This window comes from Mobula hypostoma, chromosome 16, assembly GCF_963921235.1.
Source record: "Mobula hypostoma chromosome 16, sMobHyp1.1, whole genome shotgun sequence".
Classification (NCBI taxonomy): Eukaryota; Metazoa; Chordata; class Chondrichthyes; order Myliobatiformes; family Myliobatidae; genus Mobula; species Mobula hypostoma.
This window is the reverse complement of record NC_086112.1, coordinates 14,748,739-14,769,748: the sequence shown is the minus strand read 5'-3', so window position 1 is coordinate 14,769,748 and position 21,010 is coordinate 14,748,739. Positions and strand designations below refer to the sequence as shown.

General features: G+C 43.0%; 1 protein-coding gene across 1 annotated transcript in view; it reads left to right on the top strand.

Moving 5' to 3' along the window:
• The first annotated feature begins 9,796 nt into the window (after positions 1-9,796).
• Positions 9,797-21,010, top strand: part of ell2 (elongation factor for RNA polymerase II 2) — an 88,767-nt gene continuing 77,553 nt past the window's right edge. Inside the window, exon 1 of the mRNA XM_063068574.1 lies at positions 9,797-10,117. Within this exon, the coding sequence (XP_062924644.1) occupies positions 9,983-10,117 (135 nt within the window). The 5' untranslated portion in view covers positions 9,797-9,982. The remainder of the gene's footprint in view (positions 10,118-21,010) is intronic.

The window sequence follows — 21,010 nt, the reverse complement described above, 5'->3', positions numbered from 1 at the left end:
AAGTCTTCACTCTCCAGGGCACAGGCCTGGGCAAGGTTGTATGGAAGACCAGCAGTTGCCCATGCTACAAGTCTCCTCTCTCCACGACACCAATGTTGTCCAAGGGAAGGGCATTAGGACCCATACAGCTTGGCACCAGCGTCGTCGCAGAGCAATGTGTGATTAAGTGCCTTGCTCAAGGACACAACACATTCCCTCGGCTGGGGCTCGAACTCACGACCTTCAGGTCACTAGTCCAATGCCTTAACCACTTGGCCACGTGCCCACATACACCTTAGTATTTGTTAACTTATTTATGATAATATTAATTTATGTGTTGTGTATGTGAGTTATATATACTGTGCTGTGCACCTTGGTCCGGAGGAATGTGGTTTCATTTGGCAGTATTTACTGTAGGCGTGTCATTGAATGACAATAAAGTGAACTTGGATGTGAACTGGAGATTTCTGAATATACCCAACTCATAAACACAAGCTCATTACTTTTACTTTCTTTTTGCACTACTTACTTAATTTCTTTAAATATATATTTCTTATTGTAATTTATAGTTCTTTAATGTATTGCACTGTACTGCTGCTGCAAAACAACAAATTTCTCAACATATGTTAGTGATATTAAATGTAATTCTGATTCTGAAATGCTTCCTCTAGAAAAAGAATCTCAGACGAAGGGACAATTGTATAAGGTAAAGTGGTAGTTACTTAAAACTGAGCTATGCATAAATTCTTCGAATAGAGGGTGATGAACCTCTGGAATTCTCTGTGTTGGAGGATTGTAGGGTTTTAAAGAGGAGATAAATAATTGTTGAAAGATTTGGAAGTTGAGAGTTATAAAGAACTGGAACAGGAATTAGGGCCTGGAGCAGATTAGGTTTGATCCTATTGAATAACGGGTCAAGCTTTCAGAAGCCAGCTGGCCTACCACTATGCCTATTTTCTTCTGCTGTGTTCTTGAAAGGGTGGCGGGACAGAGATACGTCTCCAGCAAAGGAGGTGTAAGGCACTCCTTCCCTCCACTAGCCTGCAGGTCAAGGTGTGGTACCTGTTTTGCACAAGATCAGGGTCATGTGAAGCCATGGGAGCAGGTGGTGGATGAGCAAGTGCGGCCACTGACTCCAGGCAGAAAATCTCTTTTCAGGCAAATCCAGGCAAAAAAGAGTTTGATAAAATGGCTGGGGTCACCTGTCTTGGACAGACACAGCCCAGAAGGAGGCAATGGCAAACAACATCTGTAGAAAAATTTGCCAAGAACAATCATGGTCATGGAGACCATGATCGCCCACGTCACACAACACGGTACATTATGATGATGTCATACGACATGGCACATTATGATGATGTCATATGACATGGCACATAATGATGATGATAATGTTGACAATAGATATTGTATTACATTTATGAGGATCTTGCTGAGATTGTACCTAGAGTTTTAGCCTCCTTACCTAATAAAGGAAATATCTTCTTTGAGGGAGTGCAATAAAGTTTCACTGGACAGCTTATAGCGTGATTGAACAGACAAGACCAGTATTCTCTTGAGTTTAAAAGAGAAATATCATTCAAAGTTATAATATTCTTAAAGTATTGGTTGTAGGGTGGATATTTCTGCTGGCTGAGGAATCTAGTGCGGTCTCAAAATAAAGAAATTACTATTTAAAACTGAAATGAGGAGAACTTCCTTCCTATAAAAAAGTGATGAATCTTTGGAATTCTTTACCCCCAAGAGTGCTATGGAGGCTCAGTTATTGACAGTGGAAATTGATTGGTTCAAAGTTCAAAGTTCATTTATTAAGAAAGTATGTATGCTGTATACAACCTTGAGATTCATCTCCTTATAGGCAGTCACAAAACAAGAAAAAATAGAATCCATTAAAAAAAGACTGCCAAACACTCAATGTGCAGAAAAAAAATCGTGCAAACAATAAAAATAAGTAAGTAACATTCAGAACTGAAGTTCACGAAAGTGAGTCCACAGACAATCCAGAAGTCCATTATTTGCAACCCACAACCTCAGTTCAGCGCAGAGACGAGTAAACCTCACAAGAAGCGAGCTGAACACTGGTGGATCTCTCTCCTCCGGCCTCAACACCCTCACCTTTACAATTGGGCCTAGCGCTTAAATCAGCCAAACAGTGGGTTGGACCCGAACCGGGCCCTGCCACTTCAAAAAGCACTCAGGCCTGGGCCCTGCCCTCTCGATTCAGCCTGTACCCAATGTTTCCAACCTGGCCTAAGATCTTCATGAATAACAGGACAAGCTTGAACAGCCAAATGCTCCTATTTTTTTAGACTTTTATTATCTTATTGTTTTCACAATATAAAAAGCAGACAGTCCCCAGTTTTTATCAGTGAGACGTGGCCATGGGATATGAATGGAACACTGGAAACAAGCGGCAGGCCATCGAGATATCTGTGCAAAGAGACACAGATGTAACTATTCAAGCATACGATGACATGTTTTATTAACAAAATAAACCTTATTCATAACAAAAATTATTTACATCAATAAACTTTCCAATTCTTTACGTACATTGTTAATGCTTTCCATACCGTTTTATTATATTCATACACATTGGCAGCACAGCTGTTGCTTGTGTGGTGCTCTGGAGTAGTGTACTAACTCTGACAATAATTGAGGGGCTTCTCCCACCCCCAATGCGGCCTCTCCCTCTGCAGCAGTGAAAGGACCCCACACTGTGGCCCTTGCCCACCGAGTCCTTGCGGTGGCTGCACCGAGCTTCAGTGCGTCCCCTCAGCATGCACTCCTGCAGACTGGACTGTGCCAGTCAGTAACATTCCTCCACGGATATCCCGATGTGCTGGTTGACATGGCATGAATATCGACTTCTCTAACTTCCGCTAATGCCCCACCTCCCCCTCGTACCCCATCTGTTACTTATTTTTATACACACATTCTTTCTCTCACTCTCCTTTTTCTCCCTCTGTCCCTCTGAATATACCCCTTGGCCATCCCCTGGGTTCCCCCCCCACCCCCGTCTTTCTTCCCGGACCTCCTGTCCCATGATCCTCTCGTATCCCTTTTGCCAATCACCTGTCCAGCTCTTGGCTCCATCCCTCCCTCTCCTGTCTTCTCCTATCATTATGGATCTCCCCCTCCCCCTCCAACTTTCAAATCCCTTACTCACTCTTCCTTCAGTTAGTCCTGACGAAGGGTATCGGCCTGAAACATCGACTGCACCTCTTCCTAGAGATGCTGCCTGGCCTGTTGCGTTCACCAGCAACTGTTATGTGTGTTGCTTGAATTTCCAGCATCTGCAGAATTCCTGTTGTTTGCTGGTTGACCAACAGGTTTCAGGCAAACCGAAGAGCGTCCAGTTGATGATCCGCCAGCAGCACCTGATGTTTGTCCCCTTACGTATCCCTGGGAGCAGCCCGTAGATCAGGGAGTCCACTGTCGCTGGCTGCTCAGAATGAAACACGACACAGGCCCTTTCGTCTTCCTCCACACCCTCTGTGCAAGCATACGGTCTGCTACTGTCTCTTCCCCGGTAGAGTCATCCTGCAGGCAGCAGGTTGTAGGGGTGATGCTCCAGGCGTGCAGGAAGGATCTGAGTGGGACGGTCCCTCTTACTGCCAGCCAGACAAGTTCTTAGTGCACGTTGCTGTAGCCTGGCGATGAGGCATTCTGCTAGATGGTCTGCACAGTCTGCTCAGGAAACCACCCCACTCTTCTTCTCCTGCAGAGTATTCAGGACATTCGGAGCCTAATGGCCTTGTGGCCTGAGGTGTTGATCCGGAAGTAGGACCAACAAAGGAGAGGTAATGTAGCACCATCCAGCTGACTCAGACATTGCATGGCAACAGGGCCAAATCCATCTCGCCACACATTTTAATTCCACGTCCCATTCCCATTCAGATATGTCAATCCATGGCCTCCTCTACTGTAAAGATGAAGCCACACTCAAGTTGGAGGAACAACACCTTATATTCCTTCTGGGTAGCCTCCAACCTGATGGCATGAACATTGATTTCTCTAACTTCCACTAACGCCCTTGCTCCCCTTCTTACCCCATCCCCTATTTTATTTATTCATTTATTATTCCCCTCCCCCATTTTTTCTCTCTCTCTTTCCCTCTCACAATCACTCCTTGCCTGCTCTCCATCTTCCTCTGGTGCTCCTTTCTTTCTCCCATGTCTCCAGCTTTGTATCCCTTTAGCCAATCAACTTTCCAGCTCTTAGCTTCATCCCTCCCCCTCCTGTCTTCTCCTATCATTTTGGATCTCCCCCTCCCCCTCCTTCTTTCAAATCTCTCACTATCTCTTCTTTCAGTTAGTCCTGACGAAGGGTCTCAGCCCAAAACGTCGACTGTACCTCTTCCTATAGATGCTACCTGGCCTGCTGTGTTCTACCAGCATTTTGTGTGTGGCACATTCCAGGTCTGGTGAGCAGAATTGGGACAGCACTGATGTATTTGTGCACCAAGGGGAGTTGATCATGAGGCATATTCCTCCACCTCTGCTTTTGAGAAACTCTATAGACCTATCCTGATGGTGTATAGTACACCCGCCGAACTGAATCGCTGCATCCGGTATTGAAGGAGTTAACCAGGATTCCGTGAAACAAAGGACACACGTGGTCCTAATGTCCCTCTGATTCAACGCCCTAACTCTGCGATAATTGATTTTATTCACCAAAGACTGCACGTTCGTCAGCAAGGCAGTTGGTATAGGGAGTTTAAAACCCTGTTTCCTTAAACACACTTGTAACCCCGACCTATACCTGTGCTTCCTCCGAGGTGTCCTACGTGGGCGTTTCCGACCACAGTCGGTGTTGTTTATTCCCACTCTTTGCCTCCTGCTAGTCAGCCAATCTGCTATACACGCCAGTATTTTTCCTGTAATACAATGGGGTATTATTAAGCAGCCTCATGTGCAGCACCTTGTCAAAGGCCTTCTAAAAATCCAAGGACACAATTTCCAATAATTCTCCTTTGTCTATCCTGCTGGTTATTTCCAGCAGATTTCTCTCATAAGGAAACCATGCTGACTTTGGCCTATTTGATCATATGCCTCCAAGTAAACTGAGACCTCATCTTTAACAATTGACTCCAACGTTTTCCCAACCACTGAGATCAGACTAATTGGCCTATAATTTCCATTCTTCTGCCTGGCTCCCTCTCTCCCTCCCTCGTAACAGTGGACTGACATTAACAGTGGCCCTCCCCCTCCTGCGCCCTGTTTCTGCTTTACCGTCCTAAACCGCTCCAGTCAATTTTTCTCGCACACCTTGTCCGCTCCAAACTGCATCCCCAGCACCTTCACGTAAACGGACCTGATGGCGAAGGGGACACTGGATCTTTCAGGCCATTTGCCAAAGAGCATGGCCTCGCTCTTTGTGCGGTTAACCCTGGCCCCTGATGCCAATTCAGGCTGGTCACAGATGCTGATTAATCTGCGATCTGACTACAGATCTGAACAGGAGGTGATGACATCGTCCATATACAGGGAGGTTTTCCCTGGGTGCCCCCACTGCCTGGCAGCATCACCCCTCTTATGCTCTTGTCCTTCCTGATGGCTTCAGCAAAGGGTTTTCTACAGCACGCAAACAAGACAGGGGAGAGTGGGGCAACCCTGCCTGACCCCAGACTTGATGGGGAAGCTATCTGCTTCCCACCCCTTGATTTGGACTGCTCTACAGGTATCAGTGTAGAGCAATTGGATCCAATTCCTGATTCCCTTCACAAATCCCATTTTGGAGAGTACTTCCACCATGTATGTGTGTGATACTCTATAAAAGGCTTTCTCCTAGGCCTGGTAAACACACACACCCATGTCCTGCACATAGGAAATGGTGTTCCTCAGCAGTTCAAGGCTGTCAAAGATGTTCCTGCTACATACATCTCATGTTTGGTTCAGGTGGGTCACCTGACCCAGAACAGACTTGACCCTGTCGGCAATGGTTTGGACAGGATCTTATCGTCTACATTCAAGAGCGAATTGGGTCTCCAATTTTTGATGTCATCCCTTTCCCCCTTCTGCTTGTAGACCAGGGTAACGATGCACTTCCTCATACAGTCCGACATGCTGCCAGCTAGCATTGTACAGTTCCAGCAGATCTGGGCCCACAGTGCCTACTACAACTCAGCCAGTAAGCCGTGGATTCTGGGAGTTTTATTTAAGTAAAGGAACGGATGGAGCCAGTTAGCTCCTCCAGGATCAGGGGCTGGTCCAGACTCGTCCGCTTACTGTTGTCTAACAGCTCTGTGAGAGATGACAGGAAGTTCTGGGAGACTGTGGTGTCATACAGACTGGCATAGAAGGATCTACAGATCCTCAAGATGTCCATCTATGAGGATGCTACTAAGCCACTGAGCCATCCTCTTCCTTAAGGCTGTGAGTTGCAGAGCTCCCCCTGTGAACCTTTTGTAAAAAGAAATGTGAGCACGTCATTTCCTGTTCCATGGGTTGGAAGATGATCTTGGAAGATTTGGCAGTGAAGTGCTGAGATTGATGGATTTTCACCTCCTATGGTTCCTCCCTCACACCCACTCCCTTAAGCTGCAGGAGAAATTGCTGCAACTCTGTCTGGAGCTTACGCAGTTCCCTCTGACCCTGCCTTACTTTCTGGATCCCCTTGCGGATGAAGAACCTCCCAATGTTCTCCTTGGTTGCTTTCCACCAACTAACAGGGGAATCAAAGAGGGGTTTCAAGGTTCTCCAACCTGTGTACTCCCTCTCTAGTTCCTTAATGTTCTCTGGGGTCAGCAGCTTAACATTCAGCTTCCACGTCCCCCTATCTGCTTTCTGGTCCTCCTGTAGGTGACAGGTGGCTCAGAAAAGGCAAAGGTCAGAAAAGAACATCAGTGGATATGACCATGATGAGCTCTGACACAAAGAGAAAATTGATAGCTAAAGCGGAGTATTTTGGTACTTTACATCTGTTATTAGGGGGCTCCCCCTCAACCCAACCACCTCTTTGACTTGGGTGACTGTGAAGTTGACTCCCCACAGCAAAGTCCCCAGGCTGGAAGCCCCCCGACTACACTGACAAACCATGGAGCCACCATTAAGACCACCTCCAACAGTAGTAACCTGCACTCCCAGTCACATCTGCCTTGACCTTGACCAGGCACTGTAAGGCAAAGACTTATTGTACTGTTCTCTTTACACTGTGCATATTCAAAGATGCCAGTTTTAAGTCCATGGTTAGTTCTTGAGACACAGTTCTTATGCTGGTCACTCAGCCATGGCGGCTGCACTTTCTGTGAGTTCAGGTACTGGGGAAGATCCTCCTCCGGATGTGGTGACACCGGTGGTGTGACTGGGGGAGGTTGGTCACTGGCTCAGGCACTGAAGATAATCCTCCCCTGGGTATATTGATGTGACTGGAGAAGGGGGAAAGGTTGGTCACTGGCTCAGGTATGGGGATAATCCTCTCCTGGGTGTGTTGATGTGAATGGAGTGGGGGATACACCACACTCTGCATCCACAAAGCAAACAGCATTATGAAGGACTCCACACACCCCTCATACAAACTCTTCTCCCTCCTGCCATCTGGCAAAAGACACTGAAATATTCAGGCTCTCACAACCAGACTGTGTAACAGTTTCTTCCCCCAAGCCATCAGACTCCTCAATACCCAGCGCCTGGATTGACACCAACCTACTGCCCTCTACTGTGCCTATTGTCTTGTTTATTATTTATTGTAATGCCTGTACTGTTTTGTGCACTTTATGTAGTCTTGGGTAGGTCTGTAGTCTAGTGTAGTTTTGTGTTGTTTTACGTAGTTCAGTGTCGTTTTTGTATTGTTCGTGCAGCACCATGGTCCTGAAATACATCTTGTTTTTACTGTGTACTGTACCAGCAGTTATGGTCGAAATGACAATAAAAAGTGACTTGACTTGGGTGGTTGGTCACTGGCTCAGGTACTAGGGATGATCCTCTCCTGGGTGTGGTGACTGGGGGCAAGTTCTAACATCCCGCAGTGGTCTTACATGCACCCTCCACCTCTCTGGGCTGGGGGGCACCGGATGCGGGTCTGCTCCTGAACTCCCGCAGCTGGGGGACCGAGGCCTCAGTACAACTGCCGGCTTTCCGGAGTTGATGTGGACTGGGTACCATGCTGCCCCAGACTCCTCGGGCTGTGGGTGGTCAGCAGAACTCCCTCATTGGTATTTTCCCTTTCTACCTTTTCCTCTCCTGGTTGGGGCTTCCTCTGCCTGGGTCACCAGTTTCCTGTACCTGCTTCATCCTCCGAAGAGGATAGGTTGGCGGCGTTTGTTCGCTGCCCTGCTTTTCCTTCCCAATTCCTTTTATTTTTGCTTCTTGGGTGGTATCTTCTGAGACTTCCTCCTCTTCATCATGCATCATTCTTCCTGGCCCTCAGCCCTCCCATCCTCCATGGACTCCTCCTCATGTTGTGGAGCTCGAGGTGACCTGCCTTTCCCAGTCACAGTCTGCATTTTAGTAATGGCCAGGGCCTCTGTCGCCGTTTGCCCCAGCATTATCATCGCCCAGCTCCCCCTTATGTTGCCTGTGCATAGGAGCCGGCAAGTTTTGGGCAGTCTTCGTAGAGGTGACCAGCCTCTCCTGGCAATCCTTTGTCTGGTGGCCTTCCTGTTTGCAGTTCTTGCAGATCACTGCACTGCATTGGGCTGCAATGTGTCCTGACTTGTTGCAGTTACGGCACAGCCTGGGTTGACCAGTACACACCGTGTAACCGCGGTTCCGTCCAACGGTGAAGACTGAGAGGAGGTGGACGATGGAGACATTCGAATCCATCTTCTACTTGACCTTCACCTGGTGCTTGTTTGTCCAGATCCTGAACATATCCTTAATGTCGGCACAGTTTCCTGCACCCTCACCATCAAAGGCGGGGGCGGGGGGGGGTGAGGAAGTCCAGAACGGATACGTGTGAGTTCAACATGTGGAATGTGACCACATGCTCCTTCTGGTTGGGGATGGTGAAACGTGACTGCACCTTCACCAATGACAGCGTTCTCCTTCTCTCGAAAAGCCTGCAGGAACTTCTGCCATCCCTCCACGTACTTGAAGATTACGTTTGAAAAAGCTGTTGAAGTCTGTTTAAGCTTAAGTCTAAGTCCATTCTCCTTTGTCCCAAACTTGCAGCAGTCAAGGACAGCCTTCCGAATGAAGCCGTTCCTGTTGAAGGGGAGACCCTCACTGCCACCCTGACAGTGTTTCAGATCCCAGGCCCTCCAGTCGATGTGCTGGTAGATGCAGCCGTTCGAGCTGAGTGTCGATTGCTGGACTGACGGGATGTGGCTACAATAAAAGTTATGGGATTCCTCTTTCTTGGCTCAGTTAATCAGAGGAAGACAGATATACATTGAACTCACACGACGGCTCTGGAGTACCACTGAAGTGCTGTCACTGTGGCAATATAGGACATGAGCAATCTGACCCTGTGATAACTCATCTCAATAAACGTCACTGCGAATTCGCAACTTCCCTGCTGACGGTTCTCGGCATGGCTGCAACGTCACCTAATTTACATATATAAATGACCCATCGTATGTCATCCGATTACAACTGGTCTGAGATCCGATGCCCGTGACGTACACTTGCCAATCAACGCCGCGAGGACCAGAGGGCGGTCACACACCCGTGCCCAGATTTCGACCGACGTCGTGACGTCAGACCCGCCGGCGGTTAACTCCCGCCCCCACCCACCCGGCCAAAATTCTGCTCATCGCCGCACCAAGGATCCTGTTTGCCCATTCGCTTATTGGGCCGAGCGAGGAAGATGGATGTTCCGGCGGACCAATCACGAAGCAGGGATGCCAGCCAGCGGTTGGGATGGAGTGAGCCAATGAGAGGGTCGAAGAGGCGGCGAGCTGGGCGGGATGTGCTTGTCCAAAGAAGTTGGGCGGCAGGCATTTGCCCCACAGTTACCTCCTCGGTTGCTCTGCTGGATGGTTCCTCCAGAGCCCGGGGAAGGAAAGTGGGGAACGTGGACGATGAGAGGGACATCACACTGATGCTGGAGGGCCGAGTCCAAGATGGCGGCAGCGCTTGCTGAGGATCAACGTTACGGGCTGTCGTGTGGGAAAGCGAATCCCGGCAAACTCACCGTCTTTCATGTTAAACTGACAGAGACAGCCTTCCGAGCGCTGGAGGCCTTTCAAAATGCAAAGGTGCGGGTGGGGAAGGTTTATCATTTCTTTAAACGGTATTCCAACTTTTCATTAACGGGACCGGTAATGACTGACAGTTCGGATGCCGACAGTAGAAAAGTGGGGCGAGTTGGGGGGGGGGGGGAGGACGGAGAAAAGAATTTTTAAAAGAGAAAAAAACTTATACTATCAGCTATTCATTGATTCATTATATATTTCAATTAAACCATCGCGTTTTGGCTGAAAACACACACGTCTGATCCCCAAGTTTCTTTTTCTCTGGGTCAGAAACCAAACGCAAAAAACAACGACAGTCTTGTTAACATGATTTATGTCTAATATGTTTTTCCTCCTGAGCCGATAACTTGCCATACATAGCCTTAGTAAAACTTGACCAGCTGGATTGTTCCCTTAAAACAAGACTCAACTGACTGGAATCGGTCTTCGGTGTCTCTGTCGCCCACTACTGCTGCTGCTATTTCGTTAACAGATGTTAATTGACATTTAATCTCAAACATTATATGTCATGCACATTTTAGTATTCTACAGCAGATAGAGGGTAAAGTTTGGATATGATATTGAAATGTTTTGTAACTGAAATAATAAACTTCGTTGTTTAAAATAGTTTTGCGTGACTGTAGACGATTCTCTAACAGCGTTATTAAATGGAGACACTGACTACGTGATGTGTGTTGGGAAGCGATTAGGCGAGGCTGATTAACCTCTGCAGTAGCCATTTCAATCGCGATATACCGTATTTGCATAACAGCTTAGGTATGTTCCAAATCGCAATGATTAACGACCGTCAAATTCAGTGAATTAAAAATTCAAATCGTGAATTGCTCCGAGTCTTTCGGGGTATCTGCCGGAGATGATTAATCTTAGACGAAGTTGCTAAACTGTTTTAAGAGATGGTGGTGGTCGTGAGGGGGATGGGGGTGGTCTGGCACCGGTTTAGCCCAGCAGGGCGATTAAACCTAATTGAATACACACCAACTTAACTAAAAAAATACTGCGCCCACATTTTACCCGAATGCTCTTGCATTTGGTGATTTGTGTTGGGAGATGAACGAGCTTTATTCTCCCTTGCCCTGTTCCTCTGCTTTAGTCGAACATTTTTTTTCCTCTTGCAGGCGGTCATTTTGCAGATTAATTTGCGTAGGTAGTATTGGTACAGCAAACGTGGCCTCGTCGTTGGGTGAATCTTGTTGCAAAAGTGTAGAACGTCGTATCTTTTAGTTGCTGATCGTCACGTAATGTTATATTCATTAAATTAATATTTGCTATCGTGTCTAATTTCATGAATAATTTATGAAGAAGTCGTCTATCATTGCGTTGACTGCTTAACCTGACCAGACGCCTGGCTGACCTAGAATTGAAGTGCCGTCCATTTAAAAACCGTCTACGTCAAATCCTCCGGTCTACCTTCAGTTCATAAGGGCGTCCTTTGGTTCGAGCGCAAATGTTCTTATGTATATTTTCAAAGGGTTCCCGAGTTTTGATTGGAACTTAGCTTTTAAAATTGAGATTTAAAGCTGAAGAGGGGGAAAAAATATTACATTTATGGTGAACTACCTGTTATAGGTTATTTCAAATCCAAGTACTACGATTTATCGTAAATATTGTAGGCGTAGGTATCTTTTGGCCTCCTTTTTTGGGGGGGGGGGGTAGTTGGGTTGGTATAGAGTTTGCTCTACCTGCCGTGTCAGCAGAGTTGATCTGAGCATGTTGTTTAAAGTACTGCAGCAGAACCTATTCCGTTCAGTGACAGTCTTCTCATTGACACGGCACTCTAGCTAGATGTTTTTCGCTTTAAGCTAGAGCAATCAGTGCATCAAGTACCGAACAATGCAGTACTTGCCTGACCCTTTTGCAAAAGAAAATCTTTGGAAGTTGTCCATTTTAAAGTTTTCAAGGAGTATTTTTTTTAAAACCATGAGTATGGAAAATCCAAGCAAAAGTTGTAATCCCAGACGAACTTGCTAGCTATTATGTTTTTGCAGAGAAAATAATAATATTTTGTCTTGAATGTTTGTGTGGACAACGGATTTTTTTCTATGCAAAAACTTGCACTCGCGTTCCCATGCAATTCATAACTAATGAATTTTGATTTCTAGTTAGTGTTAACCCGGATTTGTAGTTGAACTATCTTGCGGACCAGGAAGCCCAGGTTCAAGTGCAGCCTGTTAATTAATCTGACCTATGGGGGGGGGGGTTGAAGGGTTCTCGTGCTCAATGGGAGAAATCATTTTAGGTTTCCAGTTCTGATTGATAGTGTGCAGTTTGCTTTGGATATCCTGAGGATAGTAGTTTGGCTGTAACTAATCTGCTGTTAAATGATTTTTATTGTAGAGGCAAGTTAAGGTCATTTCCAGCTTTTCTCTGGCAAGATACAATTCTGAGGGACTAGTTTTCACTGAGCTCAGTCTATCATGATGAAGTCCTGAGTTTTGTTTTCCTTCTCAGCCCTTGCTTCTCTGACCACATACACAGGATTTTGAAGCTAATTGCAACATCTTCCTGATAGGTTAAGATTTACTATTTAATTCCAGCGATTGAATTGTTAATTGCATTCACTGTCTTTAAATCTACTTAAACTCTTAATTGTTGTCCTCGCAACATTCTAAATATGAGCTTTCCGGTGCTGCCATGCCTGACTTTCCCACTGTTCTTGAGCTAGTCTGTTCTTTCTGTATCCCAATTCATTTAATGACCCCTTCCCCCCCCCCACCTCACCCTAGCATTCGCTGATTTGCGTTCATTGTACTTTCAATCTATGTTCAAGTCTTTAATTTGTTTAACCTTCCAAGATCTCTGTTCTGGTCTCTTGGCATGATTTTTATTTCCCCTTGCTCAATGAGTGCTTTTATTTCCAATTCATTCCTAGGAGTGTCAGGCTGACCCTTTATTGTCAATGAACAGAGTGGGTTACCTAGTGCATTTTAGAGGACTGCATTGCTGTGGGCCACAAACAGAACAGTCTGAGTAGGAATGGTGGACTTCGTCCCAAAAGATGATATGGTAACAGGTAGTTTCATGGTGATATTTGAATCCCCCACCACCCCCTGTGTGTATTCAAAGGTGTGTTTAAAACCTTTTAATGTTGTTCCCCTTAACATTACTTAGCCCCCAGGCCCTTGAATAGTGTTCAATTCACTTTAGTCTTATTTTCCTTAAGATGTTCACCTGTTCATGTCCTGTGCCAGATTTTACTTGATGCTTTTAACAAAGTTATAAACCCTAATAATAAAATTAGACAATTCTTATTCACTGCAGAAGATGCTGATTTTTTTTTACTTGCCCTCCGCTTGGGAGTTTTCATTTAATAGAATGTAATCCAGTACTACTGATCTCTTTCGATCTAGTTATTATTAATTCCAGATAATAGTGCACAACCGTATGGGTTTGTTTTTGGCGATTAGTTATGTATCTTGCTGACATTAAGCACGCAATTGAGTAATTGGGTGAAGAATCTGATAACTCTTCAATTCACAATTTAAAAATGAGATGGATCCTGTATCTTGCCTTGTGACTAATGGGGAGTTACAGGAGGTAACTACTGTTAGTACAAGGATGAGAACTAGATTCAAGATGTCTTTTGAACCAATTAACATAATACAAATAGGAGAAGTTCCTTGCAGCTAACGCTGCAACAAATATTTATGCCTTTTAACTTTTCAGGTTGTTAAACTTCATGGATGTTGTGCAGAGTATCCCAATTAGTTTTATATTTAGCAAGTCATGGAATTGATCCCTTGCAAGTCAATATGGCTAGTTAGTTTAACCAAATCTTCCAAACCAAATCTGGTTGGAGATGTTTTCAATTTTAGCAAATGTAGCTTTGAACAAGGTATTTGCATTTTGATAAAAAATATATTAAAATAGAAATTTGAAAAAATGCAATCTGGAGAATAGTTCTGGCTTAATTGGTATTTTCATTCCCTTTACTATTCACTGTCAATGTTACTGACATCGAAATGTAAAAATGTTAGTTTTAAAACTTACCTGTAAATTGGTAAAACTAACCATTATTACCAATATGACCTTTTTATTGAAAAAAGTCATGTGTACACTGAATAAGTCAGTGAAAAAATGCTAATTTGATGTGGGGGTAGGTGAGCAGGATGTTCAAATTCAGTGTTGCAAAAGTTCAGAATAGGGAATTGGAAGTACAACCCATTTAGTCAGCAATTGTTTAGGCATTTATTGAATCTCTGTATTAGGCTGTTTTTGCCCCAGAAGATAGTTTTCTTTAAATCTAAGAAAGATTAGTGAAGGAATAATTATTAAGGATTATACAAAATGGGAAATGTTGGAATCCTGGAGCTAATTTCATGTGATTTCAGTCCGGCTTCAAACACCAACCTGACGCATTTCGTATGGTAACTGTTGGTACACTGATGTCCCATGTACCTACCTAAAAATAGGTTGGTGATTGCTGCTATATAAAGGCTTGCTTTAAGTATATAAATAAATCCTTTTTAAATGCTTTTTTGGGAATCAGATGCATGAGAATAATTGATATAGTACAGTGTTCATGTGAGGTTCTAGACTGTAGTTAGATAATAGAGAGAACAAGTGTTTGATTATTGGGGGAAAAATTGGCGGCTTCATTCATATGAATTGATCAGTTATAATTGGTTAAACTGGATACCCATCATTGGAAATTGTTCTTTAGCACCCTGTTTACAAAGTGTGTTAATATGTGATATGGTTTCAAACATGGAGGTATTGGAGCAATTTTAGGAACAGTCCTAAATTTAGCCCTTTAGCTAATTTGGCTTTCCCAATTTCATCCACTTTGGAGTAGGGCAAGCAAAGTTTATTATTTTTATAAAATGATGGTTAAAGTTTAGGCATATTTGCAATATAATGTAATTGTAATATTGATCAGATATTTTGGCTCTTTCCTTGCTACACCATAAATCTGACAGTGAAATGAAGGAGTGGGACTTCTGGAGGATGTATTCAAAGTTTTTACTCTCCTGTACAATATTGTGATAAGTGCTTGACTTCACAATAGAAAGTTAAGTGTAACTCCATTATTTCAATACCAAGTTTCAATTTCAACATGGATGTCAAAAAGTATCCCTGTTTTGTGCAGAGATTCTATGATATTCTTCCCTGTCGGCCATGGCAAAAATCATTTTGTATTAGTTGTTTTTGTTTTTTTTTAATAGTATGATAATCTTGGTATGTTAGGTTTGATTTACTAAATAGAATCATTAAAGTTGTGGCAGATAAGGGAAGTTGTGTGATGATGGGCGTGATCATACCAGCAACATAACAATGTCCTGCAGGCAGTTCAGGGAACTAGTGCTTCACTTAAATATGCATCTACTAGTCTGCATGTAATCGGAGCCTGTAATTTACATTTTGGTCATGTGTTTTTGGGCCCACTGTGCAATCTGGTACTTTTTGCTGTCTCCAAGGGAATTTGGTGTGGTTGAGAGAGGGGTTAAGAACAGAGTGCCCCACCTAATGATAGAGCAGGAGCCCATGATAGACTCCATTACTCACCAATTAAAGCAGCGAGTGGGTGTTCAACGCAGCCTGCCTGCATTTGACTGGTCTCCATCTCCCTCTCCCTTCCAGAGGAAGGTGCAGGAGTCTTGGGCAATGTTTGATCTGCACAGCTTGTTGGTTGGACTTGTTTTTAGAGGACTATGCCATTCATGTTACATATCTTTTTGGTTCCTGGTTACTTTTTATGGCTACTTTGTGCAATTTTGATTGTGGAGCTTTTAGTGCACTGGTTCTGCGGCCTGCAGTCATTGAATGATACAGCTAAGTTGAACCAAACTGAATGTTCCTAGACTATTTCCAGGACTCTGCAGTTTGGTGTTCAAGATTCTGTGTGATTCTCTCAATTGTGCCATATGCGTAATATGTTCTTTTTGTGCATTGGATGTTTGTTTTCCTTCACTGGGTTCCTTTGTTTCGGAGCTGCCTGCAGGAAGACTCTTTTCAAGGTGGTATACTACATGCGTACTTTGATAATAAATGTACTTCAAATCTTTGAACTTTGAACTTTATATCTGTACCAGGTAACAATATCCCACCTATTTTACTAGCCATTTCTTGGTTTGTACCTTGGTAAAGTACATCAAGTGTCTTTTGAACAGAGCTTTTGTCTCAAATATCTTTAAGTCAGTGAAGTCTGGATAATTTTTTGTACAAATTTTGTTCATCTCGTGAAGCCTTGTTCAAATAAAACTACTTTGACCTATCCATTCTTCATAACTGAAATCTCTCAGTCCTGGCAGCATCCTGTAATGTCTTGACTGGACCGAATACAAGACGGTACCTGTGGCCTCAAGTTTTATTCAGTTTTAGTTTGTCATCCTTTCCTGCTCAATAAAAGCAGTTATCCTTAAAACTGTTTGTCTGGCTGAATGAACAGAATTGCACAATTTGTTGTGCATCTCTTTGCTTTTTGAATGCACTGCCTCATGCTCTGCGCATGGAAGTCCATCCAATACTATTCTGTTCATAATACAGAATTCCCCCGCTGTCCGAAAGTAGAGCATTCCTATGAAACCTTTCATAAGCCAAAGTGGCATAAAGCGAAGAAGCAATTACCGTTAATTTATATGGGAAAAATTTTTGAGTGTTCCCAGACCCAAAAAATAACCTACCAAATAGCACATAAAACCTAAAATAACACTAACACATAGTAAAAGCAGGAATAATATGATAAATACACAGCCTATATAAAGTAGAAATAATGTATGTACAGTGTAGTTTCACTTACCAGAATTGGGAAGATTTAGCCAAAACCGATCTGTAGAAAAAAAAATTGGCATGTACACGCATGCGCACATCATGTATGTGCACGTCACACATCCTCACACACCTGCCCGCACAAGGCTTCACGGTCATGGTAGTCTTTCTCCGGATAAACACGTTTAAAGCGGGTGCCTTTTTCCGTAAAAGCGAAAATCCTCTTCAGATTTCTTTCGGTTAGTGAAAACAGGTACTAATGTAGGTCTTTGGTAAAAGCGAAGTGGCATAAAGTGAACTTTCGTGAAGCAGGGGACACCTGTATCTCCCATCCAGTTTTCTTTCCTCACAGTTAACCTGTACTTGATTAAACACAGAGTGGGAGCAATATAGCACCAAACTCTGCAGTACTCCATGCAAATGTGTCTCCAGGCATTAAAAATTTTATCAGCCATTGTTTTTCCTACCACTGAACCAGTTTTAACCTGACACCACTTTCCCTTGGATCTTGGGCTTAATATTTACTTAGTAAAAAGACTTGCTAAAAATAATTTAAAGAAATTAAAGCTTTTAATTACATTTTCAATTATCTATGCCTGAATTGGTCAAACTTCCCCACAGCAGTGTACTTAAAATGATGCTCACAGAAGTATCATTCATCCAGTATTTCAGACTTCACAATCCCCGCCCCATTAACAGAGCATATCCTCTAACAGTGGTTTTGTAATAATATATAATGGTGAAAAGTGTCACTGGGTGTGCCAACATTGACTCATGGTTGTATGAAGTTTCATAAAGGCAAGGAACCTCCTGATGGCGCCCTACTGCCTTCTCTTTGGTGACGAACTTGCTATTTTATTTTACAATGATCATCACCTAGGTGAAGCAGTAAATCAGAATATCAGAATCGGGTTTAATATCTATACCAGTATATGTCATGAAATTTAGAGAACAGTGTCCATCAGGTATTGGTACAGTAGCACCATCGCTGTCTGAGTTCTGAGGGGAAACTGCTGTCAACCGGTTCTTGGCTGGTAATGAAAGGACCACATAAAGAATTCTGCAAGTTTCTGCATCTGACCATGAATGTATTGGTAAGAATGACCTCCAGGTATTATTTGAGAAGGAAATGAAATCTTGTCTCTCACTTGCACCTTCCTTCTAAAGGGCTGGGTGACACTGCATACAGGCTCCATGGTACAGACGAGGATTAATAATCCCTCAACAAATGGATCAAATTGAAATTCTGCAGTCTTGCCCCATCCAATTGTGAACTGGTGCTAGACAATATGTTGCTTGGAGAGAAGGCAGCTTCAATATCCCCATCCTTAATGATGACAGAACCCAGCAGAGGAGTGTAGAAAGCAAAGCTGATGTGTTTGCAAGTACCATCAGCCAGAAATGGTAAGTAGAGTTTCCAATACATACTACCATGCTGAATTGTTTTATTACAAATAAACGTGGCCAAATTAATTTGCCCCATGAATATCAAGAAATAACTACAAAAACAGTTAAGACAATTAAACCTAATGGCAGTCCAGCTTCCTTGCCCAAGACCAACACTCACAAATCAGCCGTGCTTCTAGTTGGTCTCATTGAGCAATCGTCAGATTTTTTTTTTGCTAAATGATAAGTATGTTTGTAATCAGGTCATTTGATACACTCAGATCTGCTTTCACCCTTCAACTTTGTGTATTTTTAATTATTAGTTAAATGATAGAAATTGATATGAAAGAGTATTGACAATGACTGACTTACTGATTGAATTCTATTAAGATTGCTCTATCTTGTACTGAGAGTCTGAACATGGGCAAATGAACTGCATTCCAGAAGCAGATTCTAGTGATGGTATAACATCAAAAGGAAAACTTTACACTGGTTTAAGTTGTGCTTTTCACAAGGGAAAGTCATTGTGCTTGTTGGAAGTCAGTTATTTCAGCCCTCGAGATTACTGCAAAAATTCTTCAGCTTGGTGCCTCATGTATAACAAATTTATACACAAGGGGTGGCATAATAGTGTAGTGGTTAGCACACTGCTTTACAGTATAGGTGACTAGGATTGAACTCCTGTCACTGACTGTAAGCAGTTTATACGTTCTCCCCATGACCATGTGGGTCTCCTCCCACAGTCCAGACACCTACCGGTTGATAGATCAATTTGTCATTGTAAATTGTCCCATGATTAGGCAGCTGTTAAATCGGGAGATTGCTTGGTGGTGTGGCTCAAAGGGCCAGAAGGACCTGTTCCTCGTATCTCAATACATATCTGCTTTGACGGTGACCTTTTATAATCATGAAGTTTAGTGAGCATATTAGTCATTAATTGCTGGGTGCTCAGTTTCATTCTGTCCTTGGATAACGTAGTCAGTGCCTGCATACATGTATTTTTTTTTAAAAACCCACAAGATCCTAAGGTGGGAGAGGTGCTGCTGATGGGTGGCACGTAACATTCATGTCTTGAGCACTGGGCAATTTGCCATCTCCAACATGAGTTAGTAAGCAGTCTTGTCATCAATAACCTGACTGATAATTGATCAGAAAGTTAATTGCTTCATTCATATACACTTTAGGCTGTGAACGAGTCAGAGACTGGGTGTTCTTGGTATTTTCATAGTTATTTGGTGTAATTTGACAATGTGAAATATTTGCTGGTTGAAGCTACTCATCCCCCCAACACTTGATGTTGGACAGCATCCAGGAGAGAGGAACCAGTACCTTACCTACCCACCACCTTAAATATTTACTAAATTCTTGATGCACTTTCTGCAATGTAGGCACCACTAACCTGAAATGCTCCTTGGCAAGACTTCCTCAGCAGTTCAAAACTGGAACTGCTGGAAGACTAAGGCCTGTAGTGCTAACTTGCAATTTCCACACCATCCTGATTTAGAAAAATGTTTTCTTACTGCCACAACGTGCAATGTTTCTTAGCCATCCTTTAGGGCTGACTTCACCATAAGGACAGTAATTCATGTCGCCACTTTTGATAACTAATTGTAGATGTGTGTGAAATGCTGCTGACCTTGCTAACAAGGTATATTTCCCACAAAAGTATTAAAAATTGACCAGAACCAATCTTTTCCTGAGTAAATGCATGCTGAGTGCCCTTGATGGAAGGTAATGGAAGGTTAATGCAGGCTATAGAGAAACAGGATGTCATGAGTGTATGTGAAACTATTGGTCGATGTGACAAAAGAGCAGTATGTAACTGCTGTCCTGATGAAGGGGCTTAGCCCATAACTTTGACTGTTTATTCCTTTCCATGGATGTGTCTGACCTGAGTTCCTTCATTTTGTGTGTTAATCTGGATTTCCAACATTTACAGAATCTCTAGTCTTTATAGTACGTAACTGATCAATTGTATTAGAATGGCAATTATTTTGCCTCATTTTGAACCTTCGATAATGTCGGATTTATAGAATACCTCTGGCATGACGAAACTTGGAAATTTAATGACATTTTATGAAACTTGATAGTTACAAAGAACAGAGGTGATCAAAAAATAGACAATATTTTGTTTCTGTCCTTGATTATCCTTCATGAAATTGTATTCCCAGATTTCTTGATCAATCAACAATTGCTTGTAACTCTCCATGTTAAAAGTTTTGCTACCAGACTGAATTGCCAGTGTTTTACTACCTGAATTAATAATTAGCTTTTTATGTAGTGTAGACCATTGTGCTTCATCTATTTTTGTTTGTCCACACGTTTAACCAATATCCCTTTGTGGACTTCATATTCTTTACACATCTTTCTGTCTCATCCAGTTTTGTGCCATCAGCAAGTCTCTAGTTCATAAGTCATTAACAAGTTTGATAAAAGCTTTAGTATTAGTTCACCTTAGTATTTTTTTGCCCCTTAATCAATTCTCCCATTAGTTGATGCATTACTTGCATCCAATGTCCTATTATGTATAATAAGCTTTACCTAAATTTCCTAAAGATCTTTTGATATTACATCCTGATCTTCCCATTTATCACACTCTATCACTCCAACTCTTCCCCCCCCCACTCCACATTACAACTCGTCTGTAAAATTGACCCCTCATAAAATTTTCTTCTCTGCTTAGTCATTAAATTAGCCAGTTATCAATTGTATCCCTAATGGATTTATAGTTGACTGCAATATTTTTTAATATTTAATGTTGATTTCAGGCTTCAAATGGAATTGGTGGACCTGCATAATCTGGAT